This window comes from Malus domestica, chromosome 08 (genome assembly GCF_042453785.1).
Source record: "Malus domestica chromosome 08, GDT2T_hap1".
In the NCBI taxonomy this organism is placed as follows: domain Eukaryota; kingdom Viridiplantae; phylum Streptophyta; class Magnoliopsida; order Rosales; family Rosaceae; genus Malus; species Malus domestica.
This window is the reverse complement of record NC_091668.1, coordinates 24,485,817-24,503,564: the sequence shown is the minus strand read 5'-3', so window position 1 is coordinate 24,503,564 and position 17,748 is coordinate 24,485,817. Positions and strand designations below refer to the sequence as shown.

The 17,748-nt window shown below is 38.1% G+C and overlaps 4 protein-coding genes across 4 annotated transcripts; 3 read left to right on the top strand and 1 right to left on the bottom strand.

The window, feature by feature from the left end:
* Positions 1-1,531: 1,531 nt before the first annotated feature.
* Positions 1,532-2,759, top strand: LOC139198117 (uncharacterized). The gene is made up of 2 exons (XM_070826381.1): positions 1,532-1,631; positions 2,326-2,759. Exons 1-2 carry the CDS (start codon positions 1,532-1,534, stop codon positions 2,757-2,759), a joined length of 534 nt encoding a protein of 177 aa, XP_070682482.1.
* A 3,914-nt stretch (positions 2,760-6,673) lies between these two features.
* LOC103441652 (uncharacterized) lies at positions 6,674-9,546 on the top strand. The gene is made up of 5 exons (XM_070826499.1): positions 6,674-6,984; positions 7,085-7,162; positions 7,285-7,360; positions 8,911-8,984; positions 9,090-9,546. The coding sequence occupies exons 1-5, from the start codon at positions 6,862-6,864 to the stop codon at positions 9,159-9,161; spliced, it is 423 nt and encodes a 140-aa protein (XP_070682600.1). The 5' UTR covers positions 6,674-6,861; the 3' UTR covers positions 9,162-9,546.
* Positions 9,547-10,386: 840 nt separating this feature from the next.
* LOC139198210 (malate dehydrogenase, chloroplastic-like) lies at positions 10,387-14,703 on the top strand. The gene is made up of 2 exons (XM_070826498.1): positions 10,387-10,510; positions 13,666-14,703. Exon 2 carries the CDS (start codon positions 13,666-13,668, stop codon positions 14,509-14,511), a length of 846 nt encoding a protein of 281 aa, XP_070682599.1. The 5' UTR covers positions 10,387-10,510; the 3' UTR covers positions 14,512-14,703.
* A 163-nt stretch (positions 14,704-14,866) lies between these two features.
* LOC103441651 (phosphoribosylformylglycinamidine cyclo-ligase, chloroplastic/mitochondrial-like) lies at positions 14,867-17,336 on the bottom strand. The gene is made up of 7 exons (XM_008380338.4): positions 16,718-17,336; positions 16,512-16,609; positions 16,308-16,409; positions 16,145-16,210; positions 15,795-15,967; positions 15,491-15,596; positions 14,867-15,325 (listed from the first exon to the last, which is right to left on the bottom strand). Exons 1-7 carry the CDS (start codon positions 17,043-17,045, stop codon positions 14,987-14,989), a joined length of 1,212 nt encoding a protein of 403 aa, XP_008378560.1. The 5' UTR covers positions 17,046-17,336; the 3' UTR covers positions 14,867-14,986.
* Between the last annotated feature and the right edge of the window lie 412 nt (positions 17,337-17,748).

Here is a 17,748-nt window from a genome sequence, read left to right as displayed (position 1 = left end):
CCCCACATAAGAAAGCTAAAACAGATAAAAAGAGCAAAATGATAAAGGAGAGAAAAAAGAAGGCTGTAGAAAAACTAAGAAAAATGACCATAAGAGAGAGATGTCTGATGATGGAGAGAACGATCTACGTGGAGGAAGAACTGCAGAAAGCGCAGATAAATTATTAGGATATGTGGAATACATGGAGGAGATCTTTGCAGGTGAGAAAAAATGCACTGTTGGCAAAGAAAACGGGAAACTTATCTCAAGGTGGTGGTGGCTAGCCTTCAACGGCCGCACGATCACCATGATACATCTTTTTTGGAACTACCGTGGTCTTAGGTCGGACACAGTAGTTCAGGCCATACATGGGCAAATTAGGAAACATAGACCCTCTATGATCTTTCTCTTGGAAACTAAAATAAGAGATCATAGAATATAAGGGGTTAAGCGGCGTATGGATTACTCTAATGGTTTCAATACCGCTCCGATAAGGAGAGTTGGTGGTTTGAGCTTCTGGTGGAATGATTTGGTGAATGTGGAAATTATGGAGTACTCCAAACACTTTATTGATGCTAGATGAAACTATGTTGACTCGTATTGTGTATTCCGATTCATGAAAGTCTATAGAACCTCTTATCGGGCGGAGAAGGCTAACTTTTGAAGGGGAATGATTCGTATTGGTGGTGATTTTAATGAATTCTTTTGAAGGGGAATGACTCGTATTGGTGGTGATTTTAATGAATTCTTGTGGGAGCATGAGAAGTCGGGAGGTGCCTGGAAGATTATGTGCAATATGGAGGTTATGGATTTGGAGTTTAATAGTCCCAAATTTACTTGGAGATGAACTAAAAATGGGCAGTTGGTGGAGGCTCGGCTCGATCAGGGGTTAGTTAATGGGTGTTGGCAGATGTTATGGCCTAACACTACAGTCACCCACGACATTGTTTTGGGGTCTGACCATTGCCCAGTTTTAGTTCAATTTGAACTGAATGCTAAGAAAGGAAAAAAACTTTTTCATTTTGAGGCATTCTAGGTGAAAAAAAAAACAGATTAACGAGAGATTGTGAAAAAAGTATGGGTAAATCTCATAAGGGAAACACCTTGGAGCGATGGAATATGAAGATAAATGAATGTCGAGCCAGATTAATTAGTTGGAGCAGAGACAAATTCAAGTAGCGAGGTTGGCAAATCTAGGAGATGATGAACCAATTGGGGAGTCTTCAAAATGATTAGAGAGGTAACTTTCAGAAATTAAAGCTTTGGAAAAAAAATGGACCACCTGTGGAGTCAAGAGGGAAGTTTTTTATAGCAAAGATTAAGATGGCTTAAGGAAGGGGATGCCAATACTACGTTTTCCCATCAATCTACTTTGCATAGGTGAATGAGGAACAAAGTGGTATCGTTGAAGAATGGCAGTGGGGATTGGGTGGAAAATCCAAGTCAGGTAAGGCGCATAATCGACAATCACTTCATTGATCGGTTTACTTCGACAGGGCACCAGGATTAGGGAGCCATCCTAAGTTATATCACCTCAAGGGTTACTGATGAAATGAACGTAGCCCCTACAAGCCCAATTTCAGTTAAAGAGATAAAGACGGCGGCAATGCAAATGAGGGGTTTAAAGGCCCTGGGTCCAGATGGTTTTCAAGGTATATTCTACCACTCATATTGGGACACCATAGTTATGGATGTGAATCCACTAATTGTGGACTTAATGAATGGCACTCAGAATCCTAATTGGATAAATGCTACTGACGTAGTGTTGATTCCAAAAGTGCAAAATCCCAAATTTGTTTCATAGTTTCATCCTATTAGTTTATGTAATTACTCATACAAGGTCCTCTCGAAGGTTATGGAAAACTGTCTCAAACCTCTTTTATCAGACTTGATCTCCCCTACCCAAAATGCATTTGTGGCTGGAAGACAAATACAAGATAACATCAACATCACACATGAGATCTTCCACTTCCTCAAAATGAGAAAGACAAAATGTAAATTCGAGTTGGGAATCAAATTGGATATGCACAAGGCTTATGATAGGATGGAGTGGGATTTCTTTTTGGTGGTGATGGAAAAGATAGGTTTTGACAAAAGATGGAGAAATCTTATAAAGAGATGTATTCATCGGTGAACTTTGCCATCCTTCTTAATGGATAGCCCGGCTTAAAATTTGCTCCATCACGTGGTCTTCGTCAGGGGGATCCATTATCCTCATATTCATTCATCTTGGTTAGTGAAGTATTTTCACTAATTATTCAACAGGCCAGTGATCGGAAGTGGATTAAGGGGGTGTAGATGAACCCAACCGGTCCAACTATTTCTCACATCATTTTTTTTGTGTAGATGACACCGTTATCTTCCTGAAGGCAGAAAAGGAAAATTGCAGACACTTAATCCAGTTAATTGATGCCTATTGTTCGGCATCGAGACAACAAGTTAACAAGCTGAAATCAAGTGTCTTTTTCGAGGGAAACTTCACAGTGGTTTTATCAGAAGAACTGGCCGGCATTCTTGGCATGAACATGGTTGGGGACTCGGGTTTGTACTTGGGAGTCCCGACCATCTGGGGCCGATCGAAGAAATGTGGGTTGGCTTATGTTAAAGGAATCTTAATGAGAAATATTCAAGGGTGGAAGCAATCCACTTTATCACAAGTTGGGCGTGAGGTTCTGATAAAGACAGTGGCACAAGCTATCCCTGCATACCCGATGAATCTATTTAAATTCCCCACGTCACTATGCAATGAGTTAGATGTAATGATCTCAAAATTTTGGTAAGGGCAAATATGAGGTGAGAATCATATTCACTAGGTATTAAAGGAAAATTTGGGTAGATCGAAAACTGATGAAGGCTTAGGTTTGAGGAATTTTGTGGATTTCAATGATGCCCTCCTAGCTAAGCAATGTTGGAGATTGATAATGGAACCGAACTCCCTATGGGCGTTGGTTCTTAAAGCTCGTTACTTTCCTAATTGATCTTTCCTCGATGCAAAACGGGGTAGGAGAGCTTCCTAGGCTTGGTCCAGCCTACTTGTCGGAAGAGATATCCTGCTTGGGGGATCACATTGACAAATTATGAATGGTAAAGAGGTTTGGGTGCGGGTTGATAGATGGTCCCCGTCCATTTCCTTGGGTAGGCCTTCTCTTTTGGCCACGGTGCAAGACACGCGGAATATGAGGGTTGAATCTCTGATATGCCCGGATACTAGGAAATGGGACATAAACATTTTGAAACCATTTGTGTCAAATGAAAAGTTTGATGCGATCTTAGAGACTCATATTTGGGACTCGATGCTCCAAGATAGGTTTTTTTGGCCTTTTGAGAAAAATGGGACATGCTCGGCCAAATCCATATCCCATTGGGCCCATGCAAGGAACCGACCCCGAAGGAATCTGAGGTCTTCCACATTTACTTCCATCCCAAATTCACTATGGAAAACGATGTTGAATCTGGAAACCACACCAAAAATCAGGTGCTTTGTATGGAAATATCTTCATGCGGCTATTGCTATTATGGCGAGCTTATTTAAAAGACGATCATCTCTATCACCTCTATGCCCCATATGCAATTCTCATGAGGAATCGATTGAGCACCATTTCCTTCTATGTATGTGGGTGGAATTGGTTTGGTTTGGTTTGGTGGAGCTTTGAACCTTAGGATAAATCGAGAGGAAGTTACGACATGGGCAAATTGGCTTCTTGCCATTTCTGTTTCTACCAACAGTTCAAAGCGTGTGTTGAGAAATTTGGTGTCCAATGTTGCCTTTGCGTGCTGGCAAATTTAGAAATCAAGATGCAATTTTCTTTTCAACCAGCAACCAATAAACCCAAGATAGGTAATTGCGACAATATCCATCTCGATTGGAGTTTTCACCAAGGCTCTGGGCTTGTCGATCTCTCGTCTTTTGCCCTGCACTCCTGTCACAGATACTACTATTGAATAATGGATCCCACTGTGCCCGGGGTTCATAAGAATTAATGTGGATGCTTGTTGGGTAGAGAGTACAGGTTCGGGGTTTGTAAGTATGGTGGCGTAGGATTCAGAAGGAAATTTCTTGGCTGCTTGCAGATATTGCTTGAAGGCCTCAAGTGTAGCTATGACGGAGCCACTGGAAATCCTGCATGGATGCAAGTTGGGTATCCATATGGGCTGGAATTCGATTATTATTGAATCTGACTCATCGGAATCAATTTCTTGCCTCAAAGATACGCCAACAAAGGGCAGTTGGGGAGCTTTTCCTGCTCTAGTGAAAAGCAAAAGAAGAGGGAGTCTTTCCAAGACTGTCGTTGGTCTTTGACTCCAAGATTAGCCAACACTGTTGCGGACCTAGGTCATACCTATTTCATACCACCTTCTTCATACCTATTTCATACCTATTCATACCTATTTTATGCCACCTACTTCATACCTATTCATCTGGGTCAATAGACCTCCATCTTCCCTAGTGCATATTTTATGTAATGATGGTCTTCCTTGCCCCCCTAGGTCTTCATCTGGTAGTGTGAGGGGTGAGGCTTTTAGCATTAGATGCAGTGTAGGGGTGGGTTCGGTTCAAATCGGTTCGGTTCAATTTTTTTTCGGTTTTTTTCAGTTCGGTTTTTTTTCGGTTCGATTTTTTCCGGTTCGGTTTCGGTATTTTTTTCAAAAAATGAAAAAAATCTTAAATCTTAAATTTTAACATATCTAACACAATCATAACATAAATATTCCGACTAGACTTAAAGATAATGAAAATAAACATTTAAAGTTCAACTAGAATTATTACATAAAGGTTTTTTTTAAAAATATTTTGGGTTTAAAGTTTAACTGTAAATATATTTCTTTTTAGACGATGATGATAGAGTACGACCTTATTCATTCCTCTCTTTCTCTCAATCTCTCTCTCTCTCTCTCCCTCTCTCTCTCTCTCTCTCTCTCTCTCTCTATATATATATATATATATATATATATATACATGTATTCTTCACTAGCAATAAGATAAACATTCTATAATATACTATTTATTTTGATTATTGTCTAGGTAACAATTTTTGATATTTTCTTTATCTTTATGGTCCGAATTTTTTTTATCCATATATGTGGTTACATAATATAATTTCTACATTCTGTGTTCAGCTTCTACCACCAGCAAATTTTGAAGAGGTCTTCATCAATATTTTTGAATATATTGATATACTTTTCAAAATTGTTAGGCCACAGAAGCTACTATACTTGGCCATAGGTGAGAAAGTTTGAATTTTGTTTTTGATCTTGTAGTGTTTAATAAACTCATGAGACTTTTATACGCTATTTGCTTTCCCTAATCAACTGCAGTGCAGTTGAGATATGTGTTCTTATATATGTGTTGCACTTAAAGATATAAACTAGAAATATTGCATGTAATGGTATAAGTTCTAATTTTTGTTGTAGATGGAGAAGCTGAGAAGACAATTTGAATTGGAAAGCAAATAAGTCCTACCAAAGTAGCGGTCTGAAGTATCATATTCTAATATAATAAAATCAAATAATTAAATAAATAAAATTTAAAAAATATTAATTTAATTATTTCGGTTCGGTTCGGTTCGGTTTGATTCGGTTTATAGACCACCAAAACCGAACCGAACCAAAAGAGTTCGGTTCGGTTCGATTTTTTCGTTCGGTTCGGTTTTTTCGGTTTCGGTTCGGTTTGGTTTTCGGTTTTTTGAACCCACCCCTACATTGTAGTGTTGTGGAATCATGTATCTCCTTGCACTACTTGGTCTGTTACGCCTTATTTGGCTGCTTGCCTCCGTGTAGGCCTCCTGTGTATCATTTTGGCATCTTTGCCCGGATATTACAGTATCCTGTTCACCAAAAAAAAAAAAAACAAAAACAAAAACAAAAGGGGTTATTCAAGGGATACAGAACTTTATAGGAGGGTGGTTTTATAAATTCATAGAGTTTGATGGAGTTTAATTGATTTTTTGAGATTCTATGTAAAAATTTGAGTAAATTCCTTCAAAATCTTAATGGAAGAGTTGAGATTTATGATGCTTATAATAAACTACCAGTTTTTTTTCAAATCCCTCGAAATCCTTCATTTTTTTAAATCATCTAAAATTAATTTCTAATTTGATACACTTGAATTTTTATAAACTCCTAAAAAATCTTAATTTCATACCTTGAATTTGTATAAAGAATTATAACACCCCCTATTCTAAAGGACTATAAGGAATTTTGGTGTTACTCTCTAGTAAAATTTTGCCTAATTTAAAATAAAATTAGATATTTTATTTTCCATCTTTGTGGAATGAGTGTTTTCCTCCAAATATTTCTGGTTCTAAATTTGACAAGAAAAGTGGTTAAACAAAGGAAAATAGTTATGTCAAAAATATATATACTACTTCAAAGATATTTCTCAATTAGTACCAAAAAATCCACATTTAGCTTTTCCTGGTTCTAAAATTAGAAATTTACAACCCAACAAAAAAAATCAATTTATCATTCAATTAGATATTATGAACACCCAAAATAGTGTTCAAGGTTTTTTGATCGAATGAAGTCAAAGTAAGGATCCTAGTAGTTGTAACTCGATTCTCATTTTTGTGTTTGGTCAAATACTGGCGGAAAACAATTGCGTACATGGATGATGGTGTGTGTTCAATTTCCATCGATTGTTTAATCACTAACGTTATCGTTTGTTAAAAAAATATTTTTACAATTTTGTATGTTTTTGGTTTTCACATATAAAATTAAAAAAAAGAAAAAGGAAAAGGATGAGGCAGAGGAAAAGCAATCGCAGCCCCACAGAATTCCTACCATTCTTCTCCACCATTCCTCCCGTCTCCCAAAATCCCAACCCAAATCTCTCTCTGCTTTCTCTGTGATATTTCTCATTTCACCGACGCCGACAACACCAGCATGATGTGGGACGAGTGGGACGACACCATTTTCTCCGACACCGACCAACAACAACAGCAACAACAATCCGATCAGGATTCCCACCTCAATTTCGATTTCTTCTCCGACCTCTCCAAGCCCAAGGTCTTGTTCTTTCGCCGGCACAATTAGGGTTTTTTAATCATTTGTTTTCCATCTTTTTAGCTGTTAGTTTACTGAATTACATGGGTATTGCTGTGTTTAGGATTACTACAAGATATTGGAAGTGGATTATGATGCCAACGACGATGCTATTCGCTCCAACTACATCCGCCTCGCCTTGGTTTGTAATTTTCGATTTTTTTACACATTTTTTAGTTTTTTTTTTAATATTTTAATTTTTGGGTTCGTTTGTTGCTTACTGAAATGCTTTAAATTTTGCTTCTTTGTGATTTGTGGGTGCAGAAATGGCATCCGGATAAGCACAAGGACCAGGACAGTGCCACCTCTAGGTTTCAAGAGATAAACGAGGCCTATCAAGGTTCCTTTTTACATTCTTGCCCAATATGCATTTTGCTTATACTTTCGAGCTAGCGTTGGTTGCTTAGAGTTTTCGGACTTCCAGGAACAATGGGTTTGTTGCAAGAATTTGAGCTATTACTAAGAGCACCCAATTTGATGTGGGTAATTTGTGTGTAATTTAGGACCATGTGTGCCCAGTGGCACTCTAGTTTTGATAATCAGACACTTCGTTCTTAGATATGGCGATGTGGGGTTAAATAGTTTTTGGGCTAGGAAGTGTGGGCAGTGTTCTTGGTTTAGTATTTTTAAAGGACTGTGTTGGCGAAGAGGTTTGTGGAGTATAAGAATCTCTTGTCGCTGAATTGCTACAGCTACCTAACAATCGAACATTTAGGTAGCTGTTACTGGCCTATTCTTAATTTCTTATATCCGTTTAGTCGAAGACATTGGTGTGTCATCAATCATCCATGGCTCACCAAACCGACAGAGGCTGTATGAAAGTAGTTTTTGAGCCCTTTAGTGATGTAGTTCAAAACATGTAACAGGGAGCACTTTTTTGGGAAAATAATGACTTGATGCATGATTGTTTTATGACCAAATACATGAGTATAGCTAGAGTTTTTAGAAAGGTGAAGGAGTATGAAATTGGTATTGGGCATTGAAATTACTGGCTCCTTAGATTACTTCAAAATTAGAAATGACTTCGGAATGGCAAAACATCAAGCTCAATATGAGGGAAAACCTGGAAAGGCTTGCGATGTAATATGGCAGGGACAGCAAATTTTTGCAAAAGCGATTTTTCCAACTTGTTCGTCTTTGTTAATGGGAATCATTTTATAAGTGATGTGTCGCTCATGGTCAATAATGTTCATCTGTTTAGTTTCCCAACATGACGAAAAGGTATCTGCAAAATACTTTATAGATATAAGTTTTCTGTTAGCTATAGGTTTGCTAACCTTCGGGAGGCATGCTTCACAAAGGTAACATATAGACTATGCTGCTTGATTATAGGCTATATGTGTTTCCTTAAGTCTTCTGATTTGTATTGACATATTCAGATTTTAGCTACTTATTTCGATTTTTTGTTGGTTTCCTAAAAGATTAGATGGGACTTGGGAGGATTCATATAGGTTGGCTTTCTGCACCCAAAATTTGTGCCTGTCATACTTTAACTAAGCCTGAATTCAGAACAAGCATGATTGAGGCAGTAGTCATCTGGATTAGTTCCCTGGATTTGTTCCTCCTACTTAAATGCTGCCTTGGAGAATTATTTCCGACAAAACAACACTCTATAGGTGCATGCGTTATGTATGTCATTGGCCTTAGAAAACTTTAGACATATATCCATTTTGATAGTCCAGTTTAAATGGTAACCCAATAATTTGAATGTTGTTGCTTTATTCTAACTAATGCATGAAGTGTGAGTGCTTAGAAAAGCCAAAAGGTGTCTCTGTAGCTGGCACTTAGAAGACTTCTGTTAATTAGCTGATTTTCTTCTAGGCATGACTGAGGACTGTATTTCGGTTTCATTTTTGAATCTAAGGAAGGTGTTTCGATTTCATTGAACAGTTTTGAGTGATCCAGTGAAGAGAGTAGAATATGACAAGAAAGGGATGCTTTACGTCTACGACTATAATATAACTGTAAGAATTCCCTCGTCTGTACCATCAAGATACGTTTCTTTTTCCTGCATCTACATTTTCCTTCCGTGGTTTTCTTCCTTCTAACGTATAGTTTGTTGACCGCAGGAGTATCTAAACCGCTACAAAGGTCTTATATTGACGTGCAGTGGCCTGGGGATGAGGACTTCAATTTGGTAAGACAAAACAACCTGCACATAAATCCTTTTCGTTAAAGACGGGAAAATCTTTACAACGTGCACGGCACATATTTGCTGACACTGCAAGTGGCATAGTAAGGGAAAACAATGACCTGTGTCCTTGGTTGTATTTGGAGGTTACTATCATCATGTGCACATGCATAAAATAGAGAAACAAAGGATATCACTTTCTGTTGTGATGTCTTTTGCCTACCTGCCCATGTTAGATGTCACCTCTTTCTTGTAGAGTTGTATTTGTATAATATTCTACCTGCCCCCAATGCTTATCCAATAATTATGGAATCATTCGATGCTCGACCCGAGACAAACCTTTTTGTTTGTTTGTTTTGGGTGCTGATAATGTACGTGGGTGACATTTGAGAGCACATGGAAGCTTGTTACTGCTTTTTTTTATGGCTCTTGTGGTTTTGCTTTTTGATCTGTTAGAATTCTTATTCCGTTGGAAATCTGTGTTCTAGTTTTGGTGGATGCCGTGCTAGGACAGTCGCTCCAACTCATGCTTGAGCGGCCTTTTTTTTTGGTGAATAAGCGGCCTTTAATCCTTATGCGTTTTGGTGGGTTCTACTTGCATCAACGGTTGATAGTCTTTCATGCACGTGTGGGAATGTTAGGACCCAATTGCCCCATGTTGAAATTAAAATAGCATGTCTTGGCGTGGTTTGTGAGATCCTGGGGTGCTCTATCCGTATAAGCTGGTTTCTCGTGACAAGTTCTCAGTAATATCATTACAGTTGATATCAAAGCCTGATTACCACGTAACTAGGCCTAGTCTTGAAGAGATACTCTCATGCAACTACTGACGTCGCATGAAAAACTTTTATTGGATAGTTTGGGTAATATTTAAACCCGTGACAAATATTTAATGGATAAGTAACGCCATTGAGACTATGCATTGATTGCAAGAGACAATCTCTCATAATCTTTGCAAAGCTGTTTCGAAGGAAAGATAGAATGAACCAACAAGGATGCAGTATGGAAGCGTGATGGTATGTTAGAATCCAACAGTCGCAGAACGAAAAACTAAGCGCCTGTTTGGTATTGGATTTAAGTTCAAAGTTTTTAACTTAAAAACAATTTTTAAGTTGTAAGGTTAAAAAACCTGTTTGGTAAGCCCATTTTGCAAAACTGGACTCAAAAAATTTTAAAAACAGCCCATTATAATTTGAAAACAACAAAAGTGTGGTTTTAGGGTTTTCTTTTCACAATTCAGATCGGGATGAAGGTCTCTCAGGTCTGAGTGACCTGCGCGCCTCACCAACGACGAACGACGAAGAGACTCCGGTAACTCTCCGCCCTCCTCCGCCCTACTCTGCATTTGATTCTTCACCGGTAACTCTCTCTCTCTCTGATTTTCCAATCTTCTATTTGGTTTCCGAGAAAATCGAAAAGAAAAAGTTTATGATTTGGGTTCAATGGAGTGGGTGTTGTGTTTCTAGGTTCTGAGATTTTCCCATCTCTCGTAAGTTGACAATGTTAGTTCCTATTTCGTGTTTTCGATTCTTTTATGCTGCTTTTAATGAGAAATTAGAATAGCCCATGAGAATTGATTTGTGAACTGAATTTGTTTTGATGTTTAGAGAGGCTAAGGATTGATGTTTAGAATAGCATATTAGCAAGTTAATTTGGTTCCTATATTTCTATTAAAGTTGGTTCTGTGGAGCTATTAGAGCTTGCATATTAAGTGTTTGTGAAAATTCCCCATTGAGTTAGAAACAAGAATATGATGCAAATCTGGGCGTTCTGTGTTTTGGTACGTGTGTATGTAGAATGTAGATGGTTATATATGGTTATATTGGTATGTGTGTATGTAGTACAATACTTGAAGTGATAATGATAGGCTAAATAGGGTTGAACTTTTGGCTGCATGATTTTTTCGTGATCCTTTTGCCTTAGTACAATACTTGCACTGCTTATATAGAATGTAGATGGTTTACTTTGACAATTCAGTTCTACTTTCTATTATACCAATACATGCATGACTTGGTAGCAATGAAAAATATACGCTAAAATGTCTTTTATTTACTAAGCTCTCTTGATGATAGTTATGTTGCAGAGCTAGGGTTCCTTGTCGTTGGCAAATTTCCATCATAAGTACATTTTAGGACATCTGGCTTCCTCACTATCCGGGGACCAACAGGAACCTTGTTTTCTTTTGGGCGAATATCCTGTGCATTTAGAGAAAATTTAAACATATCAATAGTCTTCTATGATAAACCATTTCTGTTTATAAATAATTTCTTGTGAGCTTTGTCATAGGAAAGCACATTGCCTCCTTATGGTTCTAGCCTTGCGTTAGTTACCTTTGTGTACTGTACACAAGAAAAAGTTTAATCAATTACGACTTCTGTCGATAGCTTAGACCTTTTTGAGCATTAGGAGTCCTCTTATCAATATGGATGGAGGGATCATCCTAGTTAAAGTAGAATATAAGTGTACTGTGTAATTGAGTTCTTATATTTTGGGATTACTTTGGATTTGTCTAGAAGAGCTCATTTTTGCTTCTTATTTATCATCTAGGACGTGAATGTAGCATTAACATTATGCTTTAGCATTAATATTTATAAGTGAATGTAGCTTTTAGTTTTGTATTAATTTCAATGTTTCTGTTTACATTGTTCTAGTACGTGTCTGAGAGATGTCAAACAAGGACTTTGAAAATGACCTTGATGATAAAGCTAATTGGCCAAAACCTATTGAAGACTACTTTATTAGTCTGTTGTATGAAGAGACAAAAAAAAGCTTGCAAACCAACACTCTAGAAAAGAATCAGTGGGATGCCATTGACATGAAGCTGTTTGACAAATATGGTAAGAGATACACTCGTGACAAATATGGTAGAATTGCTTCGGCGCTATTGATGGAACACATATCAGTGCATGGGCTCCTTCATCAAAACAAATTTCATACCGAGGTAGAAAAGTTAGTGTGACACAAAATATTATGTTGGCATGTTCATTTAACATGATGTTCACATATGTCTATACCGGATGGGAAGGAACGGCTAATGACTCGAGAGTGTTGATGGATGCAATAACAAGAGAAGATAATATGTTTCCAATGCCTAAAGAAGGTACGAAGTCATTGAAACATATCAAATTACTTGTATTTTTTTTTTCTTATTGTATTTGGCTCAAGTGAAATACTTATATGCATTGTTCTTGGAATAGGAAAATATTATGTTGTTGATTCCGGCTATGCCAACATGAGTGGGTTTCTTGCACCATATCGCAAAATGCGTTATCACTTGCGTGATTTTAGAGGAAGAGGTAGACGTCCAAGAGAAGCAATGGAATTGTTCAACTTTAGGCACTCATCACTACGTAATGTTGTTGAACGATGCATTGGAGTGCTTAAGAATTGTTTTCCTATTCTAAAGTTGATGCCAAATTATCCAATTAGGAAGCAAAGACGCATTCCCATTGCATGTTGTGCCGTGCACAATTTCATTAGAATGCAATCAAGGAATGATACTTTGTTTCAACAATTTGAAGACAATGATGTTGATGTGATAGATGAAGAAAGCTCGGGGACGAATCAAGAAGGGGAAAACATGCATTTGAATGACGACAATGTTATGAATGATGTTAGAGATCACATAGCCGGATTAATGTGGCTTGATTACGTCAATAACAATTAGTCTCAAAGTTTATTGGTTTTTTAGAATGTTTTAATGTAATATTTATTGTCTAAGACTTGAAGTTTAATTTGATTATCAAGCATATATGTGTTGTATGAGCACATGAATATCAAAATAGTATGTTTAATGTTTAATTTCATATGTTTTGTATATCTTAAAACAAATACATAATTGAAAAAAAAAATTGTTTTTAAGAGTTAAACCAAACAAGTTTTCAAATTTTTAGATTCAAAAATAGTTTTTAAGTTCAATGCCAAACACGTTTTTGAAACCTAAAAAAAAACTGTTTCCAAGAAATGTTCTTAAAATTTAGTTTTAAGAACAATTCAAGTTTTTGAGTAAGATACCAAACAGGTCCTTAATTTTCTAGCTGTAATGCTTAGTGCTGGAGTTTGTGATTTTTTTCATACATATATATAAGAACAAAAATATCGTATAAATTTAGTTGTCAAATAATAATAAAATAATAATAATAATAATGCATATCGTTAACACTACCTTTTAAACTCAGACTCTTGCATCCTTATCTGACAATTGTATGACTTGTAGTTGATTTGAGACATTTGGAATATATAGACTTGTATCTGTATGATTGAAGTTTATGGGTTTGATTTGTTTCGTTGTGTGTTAGATGGGTTTGCTGCATTTTGTGTAGATTGTCTTGCAAAAATGTCAGTGATTAAGTGGATAGGTTTCTGATATTTGCATCCCTAAACTCCATCGACTTACTACCCATTATAGTATATCAGTTACCTGTGTTGGATGGCTGAGTTACCAAATTTATTGTAAATGTAGACACCAAAATGAATGAATTGTGTTTTAGTTGGTTTTTCAATTGTTTGTTCAGATGGCTGCTAAAATGATGTCTGCGGTCGGACTCAAAGGGATTCGTTCTGGTATTGGGCACAATGGCAGGGTGGCACTGCCAAAGCAAGTCAATGTTCCAATAAAAGTGACAATTCAGCAGTCACTTCGGTCTCAGTTGGTCGTCAAGAAGCACAATTTGGAGGTGAAAGCCACCCATAACATTGGCACACAGACAAATGAGGAAAATCCAGATGTTACCATCACATACAAGGTAGCTGTTTTGGGGGATCTCTCAAGAGTTGTGGGCGGATCATTGATTGATAGTGTTAGCTTTAAGGGCGCTAACATATCAATCTGTAAAGATGACTTCAAGGAGGCTGAGCTTGGTGGCAATGTGGAGGAGTTAAAGAGGTGTTTACAAGATGCCGATATGGTGATAGTGGCAGCGGGCATTTCCAGAAACCCTATGAAGTTCACTTATGATCAGATGCTAGCCTTCAATTCTCCCATTATCGATCGTGCGATCGATGCCATCGCCCTTCATTGTGCTGATGCTTTCATATGCTTCCTGACCCAACCAATAGAGCATGCAATGAGGTCCACGGCAAAAGCCTTGAAGTCAAATATAGGATTTGATCCATTGAAGCTCCATGGTTTCTGCGTTACCGATCTGGCCCAGTTTAGTTTTAAGATGGAGGAGTATTACTATAAGTCCAAGACAAATATTCAAGTGCCAGTAGGTATGGCGGGTTATACGTTGGCGTGCATAGAGCAAAGCCGGATCAGCAAGTTTGGTCGTGGAATGGCAACGCTTTGGCTGGAAATTTATGTTGCGAAATATATCAATGATTGCATCCGGAAGCTGATGCTTGATAACAAGCCCTGATAAGGGAGAAGGTTTCATTTGGTCGATGGAAAGGTCTTCGGCTTTTGCTTCTGCTGGACTTCTTAAGTTGTAATGCTTTCATTCTGTTATGTTCTAGGTTGTACGGTGGCAATTATGTCCTTTGACACGTCGGTTTTAGGGGATGTTTAGTACCACTCTCCTTGATAATATTAGCAAAATCTTACGTAACTAGTCTAATGGCAACCATCGCAAGTGCCTCACATAACCTAAGAAGAACGAACGAACGAACAAAACAAACGAGACCAATAGTTGCACTGCATCTGATTCCTTATTCTAAAACCAGCAGCTCGAATTAAACGTCATGGGATTGACTTCTGTCTAGGAAACAACAATATTCGTTAATAGAATCCATAAATTCTCTGCTTAAATTTGTGCAGGGGTTCGTCAATCGCAAGATAGAGTCACAAAGTTAACATTCATGATACGGTCACAAGTTAAATTGACCTAAAATCAACTATACATAAATCACTCCTTCATGACTGCTTACAACCTCACCGATGCGGTATACTTTATAAGCAGCTCCATTCCCATCCTCTTCAAGTATCCTGTGGGATGCCTCCGGACTCACAACAAGAACCATGCCAATTCCCATGTTAAAAGTCCGTCTCATCTCAGCCTCTTCTACTCTTCCGGCCTTCTGGATCCATTTGAAAACTGGTGGGACTTCCCATGAGTCTTTATAAATGACCGCTCCTAGGCCTTTCGGGAACACTCGGGGTATATTTTCTGTGAAACCACCCCCTGTGATATGAGCTACTCCGTTGACACCTCCCTTGCTTATTAAGTCAAGGACCTGCATGTTTCAGTGCAAGGCAATAATAAGTTAACAAAAAGCTCAATGACGGGAGCATTTGCATTTTGTTTTTCAGTAGCTAGTTATTTAGGTCCTACAGAAATATGCATCTGCAGAGCATAATAGTGGGAAGCGGAAGTAGGGTTTGATCGACGTCGACCCTACCTGATTAACATATATCACAGTCGGGACCATCAAAGCTTCGCCAAATGTAACACCTTCTCCACCAGGCAGTTGGTCCTTGAGAGAAACCCCAGTATCAGCAAGAACCCTGTAAAGACATGGATGCAACAGTAGTAAGGTAGGGATATTTTTCCATGAGTAGTTGAGTCAACCAACCGGCCGGTGGGACATAAAATTTAATCGCATACTACAAGCTACTTGCTGTAGACTACATACTATCGTATGAAAACAGCTAACGAAAACTGAACGTTAATTTTTTAAATATGTAAGAAGCTGAATCGCCAACCTTCTCACAAGAGAAAAACCATTGGAATGAACCCCACTGGACGGCAGGCCAATGATGACATCTCCGGGAGCAATGTTTTTCCCATCAATGATCGAATCCTTTTTCACAGCTCCAACAGCAGAGCCGCCCAGGTCATACTCGCCGTCTTTGTAAAAATCTGGCATCTCTGCAGTCTAAAATCATACGCAATTATCAGCAACACGTGTATACCTTACAAAAAAAGTTTGTATAAATTGAGGATTGCAAACATTAAGATTTATTCCCCATGTTGGGAAAGATTTATTCTCCAGGTTACAGAGTCACAGGGCAATTAATGGCACAATTCAAAATAACTAGTTAGCCGCGAATACCTCTCCGCCTGAAAGTTTACAGCTGCAGCCAGATTGTTGGCAACCATCGCGAATACCTTGTATAACCTAAGAAGAAGAAGAAGAAGAAGAGTGCAGTTATTGGGCATGATAATGTACTAGTGCAATCCAAAAAGCTTAGGCATTGTGCGTGCGTGAAGTCTACCTTGACAGCGATATCAACATCAAGGCGGCTTGTAGAAAAGTAATCCTGGAAAGATAATGGCTTCGCCCCACAAGTAACGATATCATTGACATTCATGGCAACCTGAGAGTTGAACGAACGATAGAACGAATATAGTCGGGGCATTGGAAAAGCAATTATCAATAGAAAATAATATGTATACAAGAAGCGGAGGTGGTAGATTACCAAATCAATACCAATGGTGTCATGAATTCCAGTCTCAAAAGCAAGCTTAAGTTTAGTTCCAACGCCATCCGTCCCGTGAACAAGGCATACGTCTTTTTCTGTTGAGGAATCATCACCATACAATTACAATTGCAAACGGTGTACAACAAAATTCAAACGTTAATTAATTAATTAATTGATTATATACGTAAATTAATCATACGTACCGCGGAGTATCTCATCATGGACAATACCCCCAAAGGATCCAATTTCAGGAGCCATGGCTTTAATTTTATCAACAAGCGCCGTTCCAGCATCTATATCTACACCAGCATCCTTGTACGTCAGACCTCCTCCTCCGGCGGCCTCCTGCTCCGAAGACAACACGCGCCGGCTCTGCGAAATTTTACCAGCTGATGATGCTGGTGAAGACAGAGAGAGAAACCCAACTGATGATGATGATGATGATGGCGGCAGTCTGCATAGATGGGCTCCGGAGTAAGAGGATCTTAGGCAAGACGCTTGGAAGGCGGTGATCATGCCGTAGGCAGCCATTGTAAATTTGCAACGGGGAGGCCGACGGTTGTCTGCGACGGAGGGAGCTGGCGCGGAGGGAGCGCTCACCTGATATCACACGAATGATAAACCCTAACCCTAACACACACCCCCTAAGTTGAGTTCGACTAGAAAGCGATTTCCGAAGTCCCCAAATCAGACCAGTCCCATTCGTAGGGTCCCCGACACGATACAAACTAGCTTTTCGACTTTTGGGAAATGGGCCGAATTCAATTTCTTTTGCAGGAATCCGGATTCTCGCCGGATTTTTTTAAGAGGATTTTTGGAATAAGTGAATCATTTGTTATATTATGTGATTAGAAATTATTTTAAATATTTTTATTTAAAATTAAATTCGAACTGTATTTAACAAAAACTAACCTTACGATTTACAATAAATTAATACAATTTACAAATCTCTAAGATCCTCACCAAAAGATCCGGAGAGGATTATGTTGACTTTTGCAGTGCTTTATACACATTAGAAAACAACAATCTATACAAATAGACAAAAACAAGGGAGTTTTAACGAAAAGAACTTGTCACTATTCATTCTTAATCAAAATGACATTTTGTGTATGAAAAGTCCATAATGGATCAAACTCTTTTCTTTATTTACTCTTATGCCATTAAAAGCGGTCCACATTAATGTTGACATTTCTGTCTGAAAATACATTATTTTACATGATGTTATTCAGCTTAT

What these genes read in the sequence shown, in the direction of transcription:
- LOC139198117 (XM_070826381.1), top strand. Translation starts at nt 1,532, where the DNA reads ATGAACGTAGCCCCTACAAGCCCAATTTCAGTTAAAGAGATAAAGACG. An exon ending in GGGTCCAGATGGTTTTCAAG is followed by an intron (nt 1,632 to 2,325) that starts GTATATTCTACC and finishes TTTTTTGTGTAG; the next exon opens with ATGACACCGTTATCTTCCTG.
- LOC103441652 (XM_070826499.1), top strand. Translation starts at nt 6,862, where the DNA reads ATGATGTGGGACGAGTGGGACGACACCATTTTCTCCGACACCGACCAA. An exon ending in ACTACATCCGCCTCGCCTTG is followed by an intron (nt 7,163 to 7,284) that starts GTTTGTAATTTT and finishes TTGTGGGTGCAG; the next exon opens with AAATGGCATCCGGATAAGCA. An exon ending in GATAAACGAGGCCTATCAAG is followed by an intron (nt 7,361 to 8,910) that starts GTTCCTTTTTAC and finishes TTCATTGAACAG; the next exon opens with TTTTGAGTGATCCAGTGAAG.
- LOC139198210 (XM_070826498.1), top strand. Translation starts at nt 13,666, where the DNA reads ATGGCTGCTAAAATGATGTCTGCGGTCGGACTCAAAGGGATTCGTTCT.
- LOC103441651 (XM_008380338.4), bottom strand. Translation starts at nt 17,045, where the DNA reads ATGGCTGCCTACGGCATGATCACCGCCTTCCAAGCGTCTTGCCTAAGA. An exon ending in CCATGATGAGATACTCCGCG is followed by an intron (nt 16,610 to 16,717) that starts GTACGTATGATT and finishes ATTCCTCAACAG; the next exon opens with AAAAAGACGTATGCCTTGTT. An exon ending in GGTTTTTCTCTTGTGAGAAG is followed by an intron (nt 15,597 to 15,794) that starts GTTGGCGATTCA and finishes ATGTCTTTACAG; the next exon opens with GGTTCTTGCTGATACTGGGG.